General features: G+C 46.7%; 1 protein-coding gene across 4 annotated transcripts in view; it reads left to right on the top strand.

The window, feature by feature from the left end:
- DOCK11 (dedicator of cytokinesis 11) overlaps window positions 1-20,792 on the top strand; it is a 121,498-nt gene that overhangs the window by 89,504 nt on the left and 11,202 nt on the right. For 3 of the 4 annotated variants that reach the window (XM_026653046.2, XM_026653048.2, XM_026653047.2), the window contains 12 exons: window positions 2,666-2,848; window positions 4,368-4,481; window positions 6,711-6,926; window positions 7,020-7,077; window positions 9,162-9,268; window positions 9,426-9,548; window positions 10,904-11,017; window positions 11,928-12,074; window positions 13,078-13,288; window positions 15,180-15,370; window positions 16,765-16,865; window positions 18,473-18,611. In XM_026653046.2, the coding sequence (XP_026508831.1) occupies window positions 2,666-2,848; window positions 4,368-4,481; window positions 6,711-6,926; window positions 7,020-7,077; window positions 9,162-9,268; window positions 9,426-9,548; window positions 10,904-11,017; window positions 11,928-12,074; window positions 13,078-13,288; window positions 15,180-15,370; window positions 16,765-16,865; window positions 18,473-18,611 (1,704 nt within the window). Of the gene's footprint in view, window positions 1-2,665; window positions 2,849-4,367; window positions 4,482-6,694; window positions 6,927-7,019; window positions 7,078-9,161; window positions 9,269-9,425; window positions 9,549-10,903; window positions 11,018-11,927; window positions 12,075-13,077; window positions 13,289-15,179; window positions 15,371-16,764; window positions 16,866-18,472; window positions 18,612-20,792 lie in introns of those variants that run through there. The other variant, XM_026653049.1, reaches the window with a different exon arrangement.

Consider the following 20,792-nt stretch of genomic DNA (forward strand, 5'->3'; position numbering starts at 1 on the left):
GCCGACAGGCACTCAGAACTCATTGGGGTGGCACCTCTGAAGTCAGTGGATCTAGGACAATTTACACCCACTGAGGATCTGCCCCATAGATGGGAACAGCCAAGTTCCCCCCTTTTGGGGGAATGGCTTCTCTTTGTCTGGCTGAGAGCTGCCTTCCCACGGCTGACACGCTGAAGGAGTGACTGACGAGTATTCTAGACACGGAAAAGAATCTCTGAACTTTCTGTGGCAGCCAAAGACTACACATTCCTGCAGGTCTCAGGGTTGTGTGTGGAATAATACCATGTCGGCGGGCCAGAAACAATACCTAATATAAATACCTCACCCGCTAATCCTCTCAGCCCACTGTTGACTAAACTTGATCGTAGGGGAGCTGCCTAGTAGAAATGCTTGAACTGAGGTTCATCTCCTGCCTTTGCTAGTGGAAGAGGGCAATGCTACAGTAAGCAGCAGTTAATCTTTAATCATTCGTTCCTGTGTACACACTTTGTTAGCGCTTTACTATTACACTGGTGTTTATTTTCTCTTTTTCCCCATTTTTTCCCTTAAAATGTTGATTTTGGCCAAAGACAATGAATGTAAGGCTTATCTGCTGTCTCGCTCACTATAAGCTGCTATAATTAGTATTTGTATTACCAACTCAACTAAGAGACCTGCCCCGAGCACAGGAGGAGATCAGAGCTCCCCTACCAATGGTTCAGTCTGTCCGTCGCGTAGGAAATATGTGATCTTTCGGCTGTTGACTCTTCTTTGACAAATAATACCGTGATGCAGCCACAGTCCCTGGTGGGGCTGAGATTACCATTTACTTAATCAAATTAAAAAATAAACCAACCAGCCTCTTGTAAGCTGAGCAAGTTGCTCAGAAATCATGTGGCGGCAGAAAGCCTAGAGCTCCACAACTGCTAGAAAAGGGCCTCATCCTCCCTGATTGAACTAACCTCGTTATCTCTAGCATGACTCTTGCTTTTGCATATTTATACCTGCCTCTGGAAATTTCCACTACATGCATCCGACGAAGTGGGCATTCACCCACGAAAGCTCATGCTCCAATATGTCTGTTAGTCTATAAGGTGCCACAGGACTCTCTGCTGCTTTTACAGATCCAGACTAACACGGCTCCCCCTCTGATACTAGCGCTCCACAGTGGCATCCCCACAGTTCATTTCCTTATGGACGTTTTTAAAATGTCGGCCCAATATTCTGGCCACTGAATACAACCTTTAACGGCGCTCAGAAGTTCCCATCCCCTCAGCAAATTACTCCGCTTGGATCCACCTGCACACCCCAGGGTGCCCCCTCCTCCTCTGCTAGGAAGAGCAAGAGAAGAGACGAGTGCGTGGCATTCCCCTGAATTGGGGTGAGACGGGGCATTCGGCTCGCTATGCTTAGCGCAAGTGGCTGAGGCCTGAGGTCGTGGGTCAGCTGCTGAAAATGCTCATGCCGATGGCAACGCAGGGTGCATCTACATAACAGCCGGGCGGGTGCTACCCAGCGCAGGTAGACGGACACGCACTAGCTCGGTAAAAGTAGCAGTGTGACTGTAGTGGCATGGGTGGTGGCTCAGGCTACCCACCCGAGTACAGCCTGGCCTGACCCTTGGGGAGTGGACTCAGATGATTAGTCCAGGCTGCTGCAGCCGCGCTGGGAATTGCACTGCCCAGCTGCTGCATAGACGCACCCTCGCTGGGCGAGACCCCGACACTTTGTCAGCCAGTACTGCTCTGTGGTGTCTGGGGGAACGACAGCCCCGCAGCCCAGGCTCCGAGACTCGGTTTTCGCTGCAGCATCGCTGTGTTCTCAGGGGCTAAGAAGTGCAGAGTAGATGTTTGGGCCCAGGCTCTGGGAGCCTCCCCACCTACACGGCATGTTTTAGCCCTGCAGCCCGAGCCCAAGCCAGCTGCGGCGGTGAGCCTGGTTTTTGACTGCAGGGCAGGCATACTCTGAGTACTTGCGTGTGGTCCAGGCCCACAGACAAATCCTGCCCACTCTTCAGTGACTAGGTAGCCCTCACCATTTCCACGAGGAAGGTCCTTGTGCCACCCATGAGCTCGCCTCGTCTCTGAAGCTTCCCTGCTGAGGTTTCCTTGTGGCGGGCTGGAAGGTAGCATGCATCCCCCTTCCCTGTCCTCCTTCCAGGTCATTTCCCTGCTCTGACCCCTGCTCCCACCATCAGGCCCAGTGAGTTGGGGGAAGAAGCAGATTGCAACTCCAGGCAGCCAGCAGAGAAGGCTTCAGCCACAATTCACTCTTATTTAGAGATTTGCTTGGATTACAAATTTCCTAACTGCTGCTATTCCTCTCCTGCTGCTCTGATATACTTCCTCCTCAGGGGAACAGTCTGTGTTTGTTTTAACCCTCACCCTTCCCTGGCCTACGGCTTCCTTTGTCTGCGAGCTCCGTTTGGGGGGATCGGATGGAGAGTTCAAGCTCTCTAGGACAGGATGTGTGTCTCCAGAGTTCCACACATAATTAGGGCATTCTATAAACATTCAGCAATTAGAAATAAGACCCTGAAATTCATCCCCACGAGGATTTCTAGGAGCCAAACACCAATCTAGGCCCGTTTGCGTTCAGACGTGAAGACAAAGCATGGGCCTGCGTGTGCGCATGTGTCTGTGTGTGTACTGGGTGTGTTTCTAACATTGGCACACTTCTTGTTAAGTTTCCCTCAGCATTTTTCAAAGGAAGGGTGACCATGTGTGCAGCCTTGTGCTATGAGGTCCTGAAGTGCTGCACCTCGAAGCTAGCCTCCACCAGGAACGAGGCATCGGCACTCCTGTATCTTTTGATGAGGAACAACTTTGAGTTCACTAAAAGGAAAACCTTTCTGAGAACACACCTGCAGGTCAGTGAAAGGTGAACTGCTGTGCAGTGGGGCACCTCAGTGCTTAATCTCCAGGTCTGAGTCCTGCAAAGACAGAGAATGTGTCCAGCGTGACTCTGATCTTCAGCATGAGAGATTAAAATATTAACACTAGGCCCTCGCTGTCGTCCAGCGCTTGTCATCAGCAGATCTCAAAGCACTTTACAAAGGAGATCAGTGTCGTCCCTCCCCATTTTATTGCTGGGGAAAGTGAGGTACCAAGCAGGGCAGTGACTTGCCCATGGTTGCTCAACAGGCAGGGCCAGGAATAGAACCAGAACTCCTGGGTATTGCCGGGATTTCTCAACCTCAGCCTGTCCTATTCATCAGGGAGTCTGAGAAGGAGTTTGACTTTTTTTAAGAAGGCTAAATCTTGCAGTCCTTATCTGGTCAGAAATCCCATTGATTCCAGTGATTTCCCCGGGAGTTTGGTCTAAGTCGTGATTTCAGGATTTGGCCCAGGGTCCTTATGGATGAGAAGATTGAGTTTCAGCATATGCTTGCAAGGCTCGCCTCTTTGCCAAGAGACCGGTGAAGAGACCGGGGGTGATTGTCCATGATCAGGTGGGGAAAGTCCTGCCTGTTGGATTGGGGGAGGAATTCTTCTGGGGGCTTGTTTCTGGCTTTTGTTGTATTGTTGTTTTCAGTCATGATAAAAGCCGCCAGAGTAGCAGATGGGCTACAAGCTGTGATAAATCACAAAAGAGAGAAATATAACATAGCATCTAGTAACTCCTGCCTAGGACTTGTAGTCTGCTTGTTCCAGTCCTACTCCTAAAATGTGCTGTTCTGACAGCAGGACTACGTCCTGCTTTAATAATCATCAGATTTGAAGAGTAAACAAGGAAATGCGACTGGTTATGATTAAGGCTACGATTTAATTATGGGTATTTTTAATAAAAGTCATGGACAGGTCACGGGCAAGAAACAAAGAATCACTTATACCACAAATACCCCTGACTGAATCTTGGAGGGTGGGGGGGGGAGCCTGGTGGCCCATGGCACCAGCTGTGGGAAGGCAGCCCTGGGGAGCCCACAGCACCAGCTGCCGGGGGGACCTGCTGCCACTCAGGCCACCGCTGGGGCGGGGAGCCACGGGAGGCCAGCCACTGCTCCGGCCGCCCCAGGACCACTGCCAGGAGCCACCGAGCTGCGGCTGCTCCCGCCGCCCCCAGGACCACTGCTCAGGTGGTCCCCTGGGCCACCCATATTGGTCGCTGCTCAGGTGGTCCCCAGGGCCAGCTGCCCAGAGCAGCAGCCGGTGCAGCTGGTCCCAGGCCTCTCCAACAGCAGCTGGTGCGGCTGGCTCCAGGGTCAGCTGCTTGGGCAGCCCTGGGGTCAGCCACGCTGCCGCTGCAGAAGTCACAGCGGTCACAGACACGGAACCCTAGTTACGATTAATGGTATTCATTCTGTTTGAAAGATTTTTGACTCACAAACGTCTTTTTATACAATTGTGACAACAAAGCACATGGATGAGAACCTGTCCCTTTTCCAACAGATAATAATTGCAGTGAGCCAGTTAATAGCAGATGTGGCACTAAATGGAGGATCGAGGTTCCAGGAGTCGCTATTCATTATTAATAACTTTGCAAACAGTGACAGGCCCATGAAGGTAAGTTTGATGAATTAAAACAAATAATAAGTTTGCACTACCACCACCAAGTACATGGTCTGGGAAATGTACACAGAGATCGTATTTGAAGATCGAATGTTATGTATTTCTACTGTTTACTCCTGTAACCCGCTGCCGAATTATATGTGTCGAGTGAGAGCAAACAAGCATTTTGGCCGCGGCGATTTGAGCTCTCACTCAATGACTGTGAGAGCTGTGTCAGGCTAACTGTCATGTTTATTGCAGCTGGGTGGGAGGGAGAACTCCTGTTGAGGTTACAGCTTTGTATAGCATCACTTTCTGGTCATCCAAAGAGCTTTCCAAGAATTTCCAGCAAAGGGAGGGAAGAGAGGACCAGATGTTTCTCGTGTAATAAAGCTAACCATTAAAAATAAAAAATGGAGACAGTCGCTCTCTGTAAAAGAGGTGAAATGATCACCATATTATTTTTGCTTTGCAGTCTACCTTTTTTGGAAAGCAAAAGCCTTAGTGCTAAAGTAGTATGAATAAATTCTGTCTGCTTCTGTAAATATTAATATACAATGCTTGCAATCTGGTCACATTTTACAATATGTCACTGCCAGTTTAGGAAAGGAAAAACCTGGGAAATGTTTTATAAGACCATAATTTTCATATTACTTAAAGACAGGGGAGGAGGAGAACCTAAGTAGAGTTATGCCCTGTGATAGAATGAAACTGGTCGTTGGAATTGGTAGGTAACAGGCAAAGATCCGTAATTTTGTTCTGCACAGGAATGTAAATGTGCATTTGAAGTTCACTGAGCCACGCTTTCTTTGCTGGCTGTATTTTATACATGTGGACAGGGCTGTCCTTAGGCATACGCAGCATACACAGCGCTCAAATTTCATGGTGCCCTAGGCAGCTGCGTGCTGCATACGCACCAGCACCAGCGACCAGCCCTATCCCTTGGTCGGTACCCCCTGCAAGGGGCAGCGCCATCCCTAGGGGGGAGTGGGGCCCCAGACAACTCCCTCCACCCTGCCTCTTACCCTTCTCCCCTGCTCCGCCCCCGGGCCGCCCCCATTCCACCTCTTCCCCCAGCGACCCCGCACTCATCGGCAGCGGCGGGAAGCGGAGCAACCCGGCCCCAGCCTGCTTTACTCTGCCAGCTCCCAGCCGCGGCGCTCCGCTTCCTGCCGCCGGTGAGTGCGGGGAAAGGATCGCCCCCCACACTCACCGGCAGTGGCGGGAAGCGGAGAGACGCGGCCCCAGCCCGCTCCGCTTCCCTTGCCCCAGCCCCAGCCATGTCGCTCGGGTTGGGGAAAGGACCGCCCCCGGCTCTCACCGGTGGCAGGAAGCGGAGCGCCGCGGCTGGGAGCTGGCGGAGTAGAGCGGGCTGGGGCCGGGCTGCTCTGCTTCCCGACACTGCTGGTGAGTGGGGGGATCCCTTCCCCCAAACCCCCTCCCCTGAGCGACACGGCTGGGGCCGGGGCAAGGAAAGCGGAGCGGGCTGCTACTGGCCCCCCGCTAATCCCCTGGGCCACTCGGGGCCTGTGGGGCCCCCAAAAGTGGCCCCCCACAGCTCCTGCCACCCAGGACCTGGGGGAGGGAGGCCTGGGGCCCCACACAGCCCCCCCACAGGGCAGCTGCATAGGGCACCCAAATGGCTAGGAGCAGCCCTGCATGTGGACCTTTAAGTAATTCACTTTTCAGGGAAGGGAGTATGTCTGTTTATTTCTAGTTTTTACTTAGCATGTTTTTCATTCTGTGCGCACGTTTAGTACAATAGACCACACTAGACAGCGAACAAGTGAGGCAGGCGTTGACTCAAGTGAAAAATACTTCAGGAATGACTGAAGGCCCAATTCCGTAGCCTGTACTCACGTTGAGTAGCAGTCGCTCACCCACATGCCAATCCAGTAGGGTACGTAAGCATAAGTAGTCCCACTGAAGTCCATTTGGCTACTGTTTACATGAGCAACTCAAGTAAGAGTTGCAAACTTTGACCCTGACCAAGAGGATTCGCAGGCCCAAGGTGAAATGCATTGATTGCATAACAAAATGACACAGTATAGGATTCATGCATCAAAAGTCCAGTCAGCATCATCTCCTGTACCTTGCATGTGAAAATTGCTACCTGCAGTGTACCTAGTAATTAAATCCATTGCACACTCAATGAGTTGAAGGGTTGACATCTGTCTGTCTGTGACAAAACCTCGAACATCTTTATTTCTGTGTTTGCTTCTAATTAGATTTGTTTTGTGCCAGGCAACTGCTTTCCCCTCAGAAGTCAAAGATTTGACCAAGAGAATCCGTACCGTGCTCATGGCTACTGCTCAAATGAAAGAACACGAAAAGGACCCTGAAATGTTGATCGATTTACAGTACAGCTTAGCCAAGTCCTATGCTAGTACCCCAGAGCTCAGGAAAACATGGCTGGACAGCATGGCAAAGATCCATGTCAAAAATGGAGACTTTTCTGAGGTAATCTGTCCGATTCCATTGAAAGCAGGTGGTGTGGAGAGGCAGAGATTCCAGCTGACACAGTAACTGCTCCTGTTTTGTTGTATTTTGCAGGCTGCCATGTGTTATGTCCATGTAGCAGCCCTTGTTGCAGAGTTTCTTCACAGAAAAAGTAAGAGTTCACTATCGGAGTGGGGAATGCTGCAGCCTTTTCTGTGTGTCCATCTCTGAGTTTACAGGTCATCAAAATGTTTTCAAGATCAAATTCACTTGATTTGGTAAACAATTGTTTTCAGGTTATACTGGGTTCTTCTAAAATAGTGAACTCTACGGCATAGGAATTTACACATGTAAACGCCAGTCTAAGTAGTCAAACACAGGACTGAAATGTCCTAATCAGTGTAAAAACTGGCTCCCCGATATTTTGATCATGCCACAAGTGTCATTGCATAGAGGTCAAAGTAGTGCGTTCCTTCACAGCGGGCGTACAGGCTAAGTGCAGTGAAAGCGGAATTGTTCTACGCCCTGTACAAGTAGATAAAGAGCCAGTGGTGACAGAGGACATTGTGGCTTAGTGCAGAACAGGAAGTGGCGGGCAGACTGGTTGGTTTTAAAATATCACCATTTTGCATGTAAAAACAAGTTTTTCTTTCGAATAACTCCCTACTCTGACAGTTAATGTACTGCACTCCACCTGTCGGCTCCCTCTGATCTTTTAATCTAAAGAGCGCCATTGAAACTGTAGCTTGAATATCTCTGACTGCAGTTGATCTGCAAACACTAGGAAGAAGGGAGCAGAGACCAGGAAACCCTGATTTTCAGCTGTAGTTCGCAAAGGTGATTGATGGCTCCTTATTGGCATACTGGGGGCCTAAGTCCCACAGAAGTATATATTTTGTGTTCGTCGAAAACATTTCTGGTTACATATACAAAACGTACATGATTGCAAATGGAAGGGTCATTGCAAATCTGGATACTCTCCAGTCATGTGACTGGAGAGAAAGGGAGACCGAAGCCAGCAGAAAAAGAGGAACAGTTCCAAAGGATGTGTGAGTTCCTGAACTGCATTGCTCATCCATCACATGGGCAGGAAAGTGACACTTTTGCCATGCCCAAGGAAGTATTCTCAATTTCAGACTCCATGCCACTAGAAACAGGCAACCCTGCGCATTCGTTACCCTGCGCTGCAGCACACAGCACTGCCCATCACTCAGCATGCACATTCAGAACACAAACACACCCTTGTTCCTTCTGTCTTCTCCTGTACAGTGCAGCCTCCCTCAGGGGTTCACGGATGACTCTGTGCAGTAGTTGCTAAGTGAGACACGTGTTCATTGCTTTGTGGTAGAGGAAGCCAAGGCTATTGGTGGAGGAGGGCGTGCTTCTGAGGCCCTTACCAGATGGAACAGGCTTGCCAGGTCATGGCTGGTGTCCATCAGAAGGAGCAGGCCAGTTGGCTCTGCCATCAGACAGATCCAGGCTGTTGGAGTAAGCCACAGTCTCAGAGGACATGCAGACTGACAGTTTGTTGAACAGTATGGCTGACACAAGGGGCAATATGTGTCCATGCCTCAGTGATTAGTTAATACTCCCCCAAATTCCTTGCAGCTGCAGAGGGGTCAGTTGGAGGCCACACTCTCGAACCAAAATAGATGAATCAAGACGTTATATTCCTCCCTTTTGAGGTACAAAGGCAGAGCAGCCTTGGGACCTTTCTTGTCCCTTTTACTTTGCAATCGACTCTTTCACTGAAGTGCTTTTGGACATTATTATTTTTACTGCAGTAGCACCTAGAGACCCCAACTGAGATCTGAGCTCAGGTGCGGAACATGCCCAGCCAGTCTGGGCCCAAATGATCTAACAGTCCAAAGAGACCAGACAGACAAAGGTTGGGAGGGGAAAGTGAGGTTCAGAGAGGGGAAGTGACTTGCCCAAGGTCACCCAGTCAGTCAGTGACAGCACTGGGAATAGAACCCAGGTCTCCTGACACGCATATAAGTGCCCTATTTGCTAGCCCACACCGCCTCCCATGCTGAGTCATGATGGTATATATTAACGATGCTAAAACATAAGCCACTGTATAACAGATAACATGAAAGTAAGTTTAGCTTTTCATGCACAAATGCACCAAGTACAATGGGAATCTGCATGACAAAGATGTAGCATGGGTAACCATAGCATGGTATTCCATACACTGCATTAGACTGTTCGATAATATTTTAATTCTAACTTTATTTTTCTTTTTGCCTTCCATAGAATTGTTCCCTAATGGATGCTCAGCCTTCAAGAAAATTACGCCCAATATTGATGAAGAGGGAGCCATGAAAGAAGATGCTGGGATGATGGATGTTCACTACAGCGAGGTGGGATTCCAAAGCGCAGAACCTTAGATTGAATGAGAATAATTCTTTGAGAATGAGTCACCCACCCTTGTGCTGCTGAACTGTTCTGATGTCTTTCATGGTACCTCTCCCTAAGATTACTTAGCTATGAACAGCCTCCGTTTTGTGCTTCATACAGGAAGTCCTAGTGGAGCTATTGGAACAATGCGTAGATGGCCTGTGGAAGGCAGAACGTTACGAAACGATTTCAGAGGTTTCCAAACTGATCATTCCGATTTATGAAAAGCGCCGTGAGTTTGAGGTAGCTATTTGGAGCTTGGCTTTGTGTTAATGAGAATTCCCCAGGCTGCTAGTAAAGAAATTCTTAGTTTGTGAGTGATGAGTCGATGTGATGGGTTGTATCATTTCTTTTGTACACTCTGTATTATTGACGAATGTTAAACAAAATAAGTTAAAGCAAGAATCTGGAGGCTAATAGTTCCCATGAGATGCCGCAGATACAGAGATCTCTTAAATAGGGAACCAATTCAGCAAAGATTATAGCTACCATCCACACCATAGAAGCCCCTGTTTCTGGGTGCCCTTAGACTTGGGAAGGCTTCAAAGCTTTGAGGATTTTTTAAAACTTGAATGAGTCCCTTCCTTTGACCTGGGGGTAATTGACACTAATTGGGACCCAGAGCCACCAGAGCTTCAGCTGCCCCAAGGCAAACATTTTCTCCTGTTCCCAGACGGATACTTGTTTCTCCCGTGCTCCTTGAGCTTTCTTCCAAGAGGCAATGCAGCCCAACGTGTCCAAACCCACCTCAGCAGGACACCAGCCAGGAGAAATTAGTTGTGCCCTATACAATCGCCAGCTGCTCTGCTGTAGACCATGGAATTGAGTCACTGAAAGCAGATGAGAAACCAGACATTAAAACTGTATCTCCAGCATGTCTTGACTTGCTTAATGCGCAGTGCTTGCCTATCTTAGTGGTTCACAGCCCAAAGTACTGTGCAGGCACATTCCTAAATCCACGTCATTTCAGAAGAAATGTGAGCTATGCTCCGGCATGCAGTTGTGTATGTTACTTTCCCTCAGAACAGGTTCAATGCACAATCAAATCTGCAGGGAAGGCATTCTTGAGGACAGGCTTTCAGCGATGCCAGGTGATTTTCTGTACTCCATGGGCCACATGCTGTCCTTGGATGATCCCATTGGCCTCACTGAGAGCAATGCCTATATGGCTGAGGCATAAAAATAAAAATGTCACCACAAGCTTCAGGAAAAACAGAAAGTTTCAAGTATATCAGCAGTTTTTCACAAAAAGTTCAGTTTTCAGAAAATGTCGGTTTTCATTGGAAAAACTTCGAGTGAAATATTTCAAGCAGCTCTGCTTTCAAAGACTCAGTCCTGCAATGTGCTGAGCTCTTAACCCAGCAGAGCATTTAGGCGTGTGCTAAAGTTTAATAGGAGCAGCCCTACTGAAATGAATGGGACTACTCTTGTGCTTAACATTAGGCACATGCTTAAGTCTGGCATTTTCAAAGGAGCTTCTGTGCTAGGCTGAATCAGGGCAAGAGTGCTCAGCACTTTGCAGGATCGGCTCTGACTTCCTGCTCACATAATTCTACTTGAATAATGTTGAAACACACCTGGCTTTTTCTGCTTTCCAGAAACTTACTCAGTTGTACAGAACACTTCATGGTGCTTACACTAAAATATTGGAGGTGATGCACACAAGAAAAAGACTTCTAGGAACCTTTTTCCGAGTGGCCTTTTATGGACAAGTAAGTACATAGATCAGCTTGTCAACTAACCTGCCCCAAGCACCCTGTCTTTGCTCAGCCGTCTCATTCAGGAAGCATTCTCGTTGCGTTGACCACTAGCTTCTTTAAGACGGTTCTGTATTTTGCTCACTTGTGCTCTTTTATATAGTAAACTCTTCAGTACAGGGCTTCTGTACCTTGTTAATGTGTTATTACAAAGCTTTATGACACTGGGTGGGATTCTCAAAAGCAGCTGACTGATTTAGGATACAAGTCCCATTGATTTTTAATGAGATTTCTCCTCTTAAGTGACTTAGAAGCTTTTGAAAATCCTACCCTGTATAAATATTACTGTAATGAGTTAACAAAGTTTAAAAAACACTTCGGATTACACAAGCAATACAGAACCAATAGCAACCGTGGATACTTCCCTCTGCGGAAAATCATTGTGACTTTTCAGAATATTAGCATGGGTGTGGTCAGGGGGAAGGTCTGCTTAAAAACTGATGGCACAATATGGCCCACTGTTATTACAGGTTTGACGTACTCCAACAGTGGCTCTGTCTGCAGTGCACATAGTCTGATGTCTCTCACTTTGGACTTCTATAAAATCAAAGACAGAATCCCTTTTAATAAAATGTATAAGGGGCAACAACTGGCTTTAATTTTCTATATGCTGGGATCATTCTAACTACATTTACAGTAATGTGACTAAATGATATTCAGCCTTATTCCCAGTACAGGTTCCAGATTTTCACTTTGAAAGTTTCACCAACTTTTTAGCTATTACTACACCGAGATCGTTTTAACATATAAACCTATCTTATCTGAGGAGTTTTTTTAAAACCATTTTAAAATGAGTTTTAAATTAAATGTTTAATGTCAAGAAATCTCTCCATTCACCACCTACGTCTTTCTGATTTAATGCTAGACTTTCTTTGAAGAAGAGGATGGCAAAGAATACATTTACAAGGAACCCAAGCTGACAGGCCTGTCGGAGATCTCCCTGAGACTTCTTAAACTTTATGGAGAAAAATTCGGAGCAGAGAATGTAAAAATTATCCAGGATTCAAATAAGGTGGAGTTAAACGGCATGTGGTGTCACTGAGTCTAGACAGCCCTGCTAACAAAATGCGTGGAAGAGTGAGCTCTAGGCTGTAGAGTAGAGAGGTTCAAAGGAATGGAGACTCCATTCTAACATCCCCAATCCTTTGGGATTGTCCTCCTCACTCCTGTAGAACTCCCTCCATGTAAACATCACACAGTCGGGGCCCTGTGAGGTTTGGAGGAGGCAGGTCTCAGACCAGAAGGAGATGGATCTGGAGGGCTTCCAGGTGACAGTGAATGAAGTATTAACTCATGCTCTGCACCCTCTCCAGACTGAGACACGCAGCCAGAGGCAGAGAGCAGGGAGCAGCATAGAGGGGCTGATGCCCATATAGTCGGGGACAGGATTGGCTATGGGTCCTCAGGACTTGCCAGGCAGGCATGAGATGCCCCTTGTCCCTTTTGCAAACTCCTCCCTTTTACTAGGACGATGCCGTGGGATTTCCCTAGGACGTGTTCCATTCATGGGAGTTCCTCCCGTGCAGCAGGTGCTTGATATGCCCGTTCTGCTGCAGTCGCACATCCCTCTAGCAGTAAATTGTGTTTTTTATTGAGTGTAAACCTGACAGTGTTCTGAACACAGGAACTACTTGCAGTAGCTTTGAAATGTCTGTCACCATCACAGGGTGTGACTGTGTCTTTATAGAGTTATAAAGTGAGCAGGGGAAGGCCGTTACTGTGTGAAGGCGCTGGGAGCTCATTGCATAAGCAACCTGACTCTGTCTGGCAGAGGTCCAAAGGAATTCTTGTGGGTGAAATTCACCCGAGGCAGCAGGGTCAGTCCAAGGCCTGTGTGCCACTTAAGCCCTTGAAATAGCGTGTAAGTGGAACTAAAGTGATGTATAGGATTCATACAGGTCCTCTGCATGGGGTGAATTACACCCAGGATGGATAAATACGTGAATATCTAAACTGGTCGTTAATATAGTTTGTGCCTGTTTCCTCGTTTAGTAAATAACTCTCTTCTATCATAGGTCAATGTCAAAGATCTTGATCCCAAATATGCTCATATTCAAGTGACTTATGTGAAGCCCTACTTTGAAGACAAAGAACTCTCTGAAAGAAAGACTGAGTTTGAAAGAAATCACAACATTTGCAGATTTGTGTTTGAATCTCCTTATACCTTATCTGGGAAAAAACATGGCTCTGTGGAAGAGCAGTGCAAAAGACGGACCATTCTAACTAGTGAGTAGGACATTCAAAACATTAGGGAATAGGAATCAGCAAATATTGTTTTAACACACAAATCACAGCTGATTAATCTCCAAAAAATGGCAGGAATACCTCCTGTAACTTAGAATCATGCAGAATTGTTCCTTTTGGTTTGTTACATTTTATTCCCACATATAGAATGTTTAAAGTGTCAGCTAATTACAGTATTAACCCCTGGATCTCAAATTACTCCTGTGGGAATTCTGCACCACTATGTGGGCACAGAATTCATGGCCCCCACAGATTTCTTTACTTCCCCGCAGAAAAATGACTTTCTGACGGGAAAGCAAAGGGAAGCTGCAAGAATGGTCACGTGCCTCTCCCCAGCAGCATGGGCGTATCCTTTCAGACTCCCAGAGCAGTCGGCGGAGAGGTAAATCACTGCGGGGGCAGAGGTGGAGGAGCCCCCTATAATTGAACTCCCACCCTGCCAAGCCCCACCCCCGCACACCTGGCCCTCCTCAGCCCTACTCTGTGCAGGGCTCAGCTGCTAGTCCAGGCTGGGCTGGGGATGGGGGAGGAGCGCACTTCCCCTGCACAAAGCGGCCGGGTCAGACCCACCCACAGAAACCTCCCCTGGCTCCACCACACCCCGCTTCCTGTCCCTATCACTCCTCAGCTCTGGGGTGCGGGGTCACTGTATGGGGAACTGCTCCCCTGTCCTCCAAACCCTCTTGCACCTGGGCACCCCGTATACCCAGTACCCCCGCCAAGCCTCACTCCCCACACCTACAACCCCCCTGCCCCAGAACCCCCACCCTGCCGAGCCCCAGCCCCCTGCACAAGGCCCTCCCTGCTGAGCCCAACCCCCATGCATCTGGAACCCTGCCGAGTCCCTACCCCCCTGCATCCATTCCCCCACCCCTGCACTCAGACCCCCCCAACACTGAGCCCCACCCCCTGCATCCAGCCTTCCTATTCCTGCACCCAGTCTGCTCCCTGCACTCAAACCCCCACCTCGATGAGCCCCACCTCCTGTGCACCTGGACCACCCCAATGAGCCACCCGCACATGGACCCCCACTCCACTGAGCCCCAACCAGCTGCACCTGGATCCTCACCCCACCAAGCCCCACTCCCCCAGCACCCAGACTCTCCGTGCTGAGCCCCAGCCACCTTCACCTGGGACCTCCCTGCAGAGTCCAACTGCCCCTGCATCCAGACCCTCCTCCCCCACTGAGCACCTGTGCATCCAGATCCCCCTGGCACCCTCACCGCACTGAGCTGCTCGCACCCAGACTGCCCCATACAGAACCCTCTCACCCCACACTTGGATCCCCCCCACTAAGCCCCTCCACACTTGGATCCTGCCAGGCTGAGCCTGCCTGCCCACACCTGGTGTGCCTGGCACAGAGGAGTGGGTTCCCGAGGTGTTTCTGGGGCAGGCCCAGCCCTGGCGCTGTGTCAGGATTGGGTGCAGCCTCACCATCGAGTCCCTGTCCCACCTCTGTGCAGCCAGTGATCTGTGCTCCCCAAGGCCATGCTGGAGCCTCCACATTTATTTACTGACAAAATTTGCAGAATTTTAAAATATTTTTAAATTTTTAATATTCTGTGCAGAATTTTTAATTTTAATTGGACATGGACTGAGTCTCCATATTGTTTTAGATCTGATTTATTCAACCTCATCACTTCCTCCCCCTCTTGTTTGTGATCATGTCATGCCTAAACACTATGGATGAAATCCTGGCTCCTCTTGCAACTGAGTGGCAAAACTACGACTGACTTCAGCACAGCCAGGATTTTACCTTCGCTTTGTGAAATCCTCAGGATAGGGACCTGTCTAGATCTGTTCTGTGAGCCTTTGGGAAGGGGTCTACTGAGAAGATTTTCAGACTGTACATTCTGTTTGATGTGTTTAATAGCTTCAAACTCGTTTCCATATGTGAAGAAGAGAATTCCAGTAAATAACGAACAACAGGTTAATCTCAAGCCAATTGATGTTGCTACTGATGAGATAAAAGACAAGACAGCAGAGCTGCAAAAACTCTGCTCTTCCAATGAGGTTGACATGATCCAGCTGCAGCTCAAGTTGCAGGGTTGTGTTTCCGTACAGGTAAGGCCCGTCATTAGCACAGCCTCTTGAAATCATTACTCTGTTGACAGAACAGCTTATTTACTTTCCAGAAATCATTAACTAGCTCATTGGAGCACTGCAGGCCAGATCCTGCCAACAATACCTACTGTAGTACTTACCACTGTAAGTCAATGGGACTACTCATGGGAGTAAACACTATGCCCTGTTGTGTTCGCAGAATCAGGCCCATATGTATTTGCCCATTATTTGTTTGTGGCAGGTGTTGGTTATATTTAACAGCTCTGAAAGACTGACCTGGAAAAGACAGACAGAAACAGCTTCATGAATCCTGACTTGTCCCCAGTCTGAGACATGGCCCATGTCAAGAGGTCACTCCCTAAAAAGGAAATGAAGGAATATCAATTTCTTCATTTTTCTTTTTGTATGTAAAGATTATAAATAGAAAAGTAAATTCTAGCACAACCCTTAAAGTAAACCGTTGTAGCTGATAAACTCATAGCGTGCATTCTTTTTAGTGTATCTAGATTGCTGAAACTTCAAACCCGTGTGTAAAATTTTTAATACAGATAGCTTTGTTGGTGCTTTTCTTCTCTGAAAGTGATTTTTAATAAAGTAAGCAGCATTCAAGATTGTCTAGAATGTGTAATTTCATGAGACTGTAAATGTGAAATAGCAAAATAATGGGATGAGATGATGCAGACAATGGATATTGACTCTACTATTAACGTAGTGCAAGTTCAGTAATTTTTAGTTTACAGGGTGTTTCTCCATGTCAATGTTTCTCCATGTCAATATAATAAAATACATAATATTGACCCAGATATCTGTATGAAATGCAAGACGGCCAGGCCCTCTTTCATGCACATGATATGGGACTGGTGGTAATAAATAAAAAATTGGAAAAACATCCTGAAGGAAATAAAACAAATATTAGCAATAGAATTTAAACAGGACTGAAAGGTTTATATTAGGAGCTGCCCTCTTAAAGAGATTCAAACCAGGAATATATCGAATATAATGTCTTTAAACAATTTTTGGGAAAAAAGGGAAATGTTGTTAACATCATAATATGTAGTCAAGATTCAATATGTTGCTTAATATTGTTAATTCTGTATGAAGATATACTTATCAAGACAATATCATCATCATGTCTTATTGAAAATGACTCAGAATATCAGTAAAGAAATGTTTTCCATTCCCAAAAGTAAAGCGTAACATTTTGAACTACAGGTGCCTTCTGTTCTGTTACATAAACAGTACTATAGTATTGCTATCCCATGACCATATAGAAATGCACATCTAGTGGCATGAAGTAATAGCTTAAGTAATATTTCTAATAAAACAAACTTATTACCCTCTAAAATTAACCTAAAAGCTGCAGCATAAATGAGTTCTCACATTTTGGGTTTTAGGTTAATGCTGGTCCGCTGGCCTATGCTAGAGCTTTCCTGAATGACAATCAGTCCAGCAAATATCCCACTAAGAAGGTGAATGAGTTAAAAGAAATGTTCAGGTAGGTTACTAAGTCATTGAATTAGCCTGCTGGCCATAATGGGCTATATGGTTTTTCTTATCTTTTTAATGATCAGAGTTAAGATTTGAAATACTAATTCAAAGATTTGGTACTGTCCTTCTGATTTTGGAAGGAGACTGGTTTCCGCTTTCCTGGCCCAAAAGTATCCTGACCATGATGAGCTTACCGAATCCTAGTCAGAACATCTTGCCTCCTTCTAACCCTGAGACCATTGCCCGTCACGCTGACCCATACTGTCTCATTGTTTTTTATACTCCCCCATCATCGGTCTGCCTGTATCCATCCATGTGTCTCTTGTCTTAGATGGTAAGCTCTTTGGGGCAGGGACTCTCTCTTCATTCTGGGTTTGTACAGCGTCTAGCACAATGGAATCCTGGTTCATGACTAGGGCACTTGGGGCTACAATAAATAACATAAAATAATAATGATGATCATAATTAATTTATAAATACACCAGTTGCTGCATACTAAAGCTGACTCTGTTTTTAAAGCTAGAGCTTTCATGAGCTATCAGGTGCCCAGTCTCAACACCTAGACAAAACTGTTTTTTAAAAGGGGAAATGTCTCGCTAAAAACCAAAGACTTTGTGTGTGTGTGTGTTTGTTAATTTTTTTAAATTATGCTTCATTTCGTGATCTTTCAAGAGAGACTTTTCTAGGGGGACTGTCAAACTGGAAAGAACTTTAAAATATTTAAATAAATCCATTTACTGTCCATGTGGTTCCATTACTCTCGCTTCCATTGCTACTTTTGCAAAGATATTTGATTTCAAACAAGAATTTGTCTTGCGTCTGTCTGTCTATCAATCTATCTACCTACCAATCTATCCTGTCATTCTCTCTGTGGTCTTAGAATTGTGCCCAACTCTGTGCCTCCCAAGAGATAACTAAATATATTAAATAGCTAACTTCCCGTCCTCCATTCAGTTAGGGTCATTGTAGCTTTTTCCCCACTTTTGTCCTTCCCTCTCTCCTCCTTCCTACTAGTCTGCCTTTGGTATCTAGAATTCCTCCAGGAGCAATGAGGCACACCCAGCCTGCTCGCCTGCTGCTGTCCCCTTTGCTGGGTGCAGTTGCCTCCCACCCCAGACAGCTGACCAATGCACAGGGGGAGCAGGCTGTGGACTTCTTTCCTGTCCCCTTTGGGGCACTGGGCACCCCTGGGAAGTAGTGCCGGACGCTTATGTTTGCCACGAAAGAAAGAGGGAAGACATCTTGTACCCCTAACCCTGCTGCGCAATCTTGCGGTCCCGGCAGCTCTATCCCTTTCATAACACAGCCTTTGAAAGTCAGACGCACACGGTTATTTCACCACAGCCTCAGACAGGGGAGAAGCGGTTATGTGAAAGAGAGAACTTAATCCAAGAGTAACAGTAACAGCCGGGAATAGAATACAAACATCCTTTTTTGTTCAGTGCCACCCAAGAGAGAACCTGTGGGTTGCTTTTTGGATTAGATGTTGCCTTGTGCTTGCCCACGGGGCGAATTTGTAAACAAAGTCGCACACATCCGTTTGTTTTTTTGGCTCCAATCTGCAAATGTGAATGAGAAATAATAATGCCCAGGGCCTATTTCTTTCATCCCCAGGAAGTTTATACAGGCCTGTGGACTTGCTCTGGAACTCAATGAGCAGCTCATTAAGGAGGACCAATTAGAGTACCATGAAGGACTAAAATCAAACTTCAGAGACATGGTGAAAGAGCTTTCCGACATCATCCATGAACAGGCATGTATTAAAGAGACTCCAAAAACTATGCTGAAATATTATCTCTAGTCTGTGAGCACAATGTAGTGAAATCACATTCCATGGGCAACTTAGTGATAGGAAGAATAAAAGAGGGGTCATCTGACTCGAAAAATTCTACAGAATCATTTCAGTGGAGGGACTCACTCCCTCCTTTTCCCCCCTCCCCCCAGTGGCCAGCTCCAGGTCCTCTAGTTGGTGGGAATTTTGATAATACAGTGTCTTCAGAAATGGGTCAAGCTGGGTATCATTTGCAAGCCCTTTCTTCCACGCACACAGTTGTACCAAACATGGCAAACCTAGAACAATTATATAGCTACCTATTGGAGAAAATGTTGAAAATCAATGGTTTTTTTTAATTATACTCTAACACAGGAATGCATTGCTTACATAAACAAGGACATTGATCTCTGGCAATCCTAGGGAAGTTATCTTTGACATGTAGGACTGAAAATATTTATTCATCAAAGTCATCTCCATCTAGGGCATCACTGCTAGACCCATTGTCACACTGATTCTCGTCCATATCACACTTGGACTTCTCTGTACAAGGAAGGCTGCTGGCTAAACATTTGCATGGTGGTGAGCACCTGGTTTTTGCGCACGAGCATTTTATTAGTTGAAGGATTGATTGGGAAGCACATGGTATTTCACACATGACTAGTGTGATCAGTCCATCCTTCAACACCTCTTCATGCCTGATAGGGGATGGTAGTTTTGGATATGTTTGATCATCCCAGAGCCATTCCATTGCTTGATAATTTGTCCTCTAGACAGCACCCCTTCTCAATGGCAGTTTTGCTTTGTCTGCCTGCCTCTTGGAAAACGTCTACCAATGTAATGTTGGCAAGTGTCGTAATGTTGGTCTTCAAATGGCAAACTTGGCATGTAATCACCTCCAGCGTACTTATGACCTCATCAGTGACTGTCTCAGCTCTTCCAAGCACCTCCAGAGCCAGGACAGAGTCTTTGGAGGCTGAAACAAAAGCCTTCCAGTAAGATAATTTGGTCTTTCCAGCCAACCTCCAGTAGTGTCATTCTGAAAGGGCGTGGAGACCTGGCAGAGTGATAGGAACAGGTCTCTGAGGGATACCCTGCGATTCTACTCCTCAGCAGCAGGCACAAAAACAGAATCTTCTGAAAGTCTTGGGTAGCATCTCTGTGTCATACCACGGTGCAGTCCAGATCAGTGAGGGGATGTCTCATCATTGCCCTGTAACCTTAGGTGCCTTACAGTGTCTTGCTGCTGTAGCCCCCACCTGGGCTGCTCACAGCCTTCCAGCATGCCAGCCACCCCGTGTGTCTGTGTAGAACTGCAAACTTCCAGCCACACTTGGGTTACTTCTGCAGGGTGACCCCATCATATTCCCAATCGCAGATTTCCCCCCATAAATGTATGTCCTGTGCCGCCCAGCCCTCTCCTGGACAGTTCAAATGTATTAAGTCCATTATTCCTTTAAGGGAATAATATACAGTAGCTTATTATCTTAAACAGTTACCCAGACACTGTAAGATAAACACAGTGGATTAGGTAAAACAAGTTTATTAACTATAAAGAGAGAGATTTTAAGTGAGTACAAGGAATGAGGCATAATAGTCAAAATGATTACTAGAAAAATAAAGATAACACTTTCTAGTGCCTAGCTTAACAAACGATATTAGATTCAAAGCAAAATTTCTCATCACATGCTTCCAAGAGTGTTACTGACCAAACTCTTCCAGTCAGGGCCCCTTCCCCAGAGGCCAACAGCTGCTTCTTTTGTCTTCTCAGGTGCAAAGAGCGAAATGGACAGGGGGAGAGAGAGGTCTCTTGGGGTGTTTGCTCCTCCTTTTTATAATTTCAGTCCTCCCCTTGAAAAACATTTCCAGCTGAGAACCAGGAGATGGAGGTCTGATGGAGGAAGGAGACCTCCAGCTGTTTTTTGCTAAATCTTTGTCCATGTCCCCTTTTCTTGCCAAAGAATGGCCACTTGATATGTGATGTCCCATCAGCTTTATTGACATCTGGCTGGGGCATCGGCTTGCCCTTTGTTTTAGAGAAACAGCGTTAGCCCCTCCTCAGACTTATCTGGGAAACACACTTCGGTCATGATGTCAGTTTATGTTCATAACTTTACACCTAATGGTGCTACGTGCATTTTACCATGATATTACTAATCAGCA

Source organism: Terrapene carolina, unplaced genomic scaffold (assembly GCF_002925995.2).
Source record: "Terrapene carolina triunguis isolate 2854851 unplaced genomic scaffold, T_m_triunguis-2.0 Scaffold131, whole genome shotgun sequence".
NCBI classification, from domain to species: domain Eukaryota; kingdom Metazoa; phylum Chordata; order Testudines; family Emydidae; genus Terrapene; species Terrapene triunguis.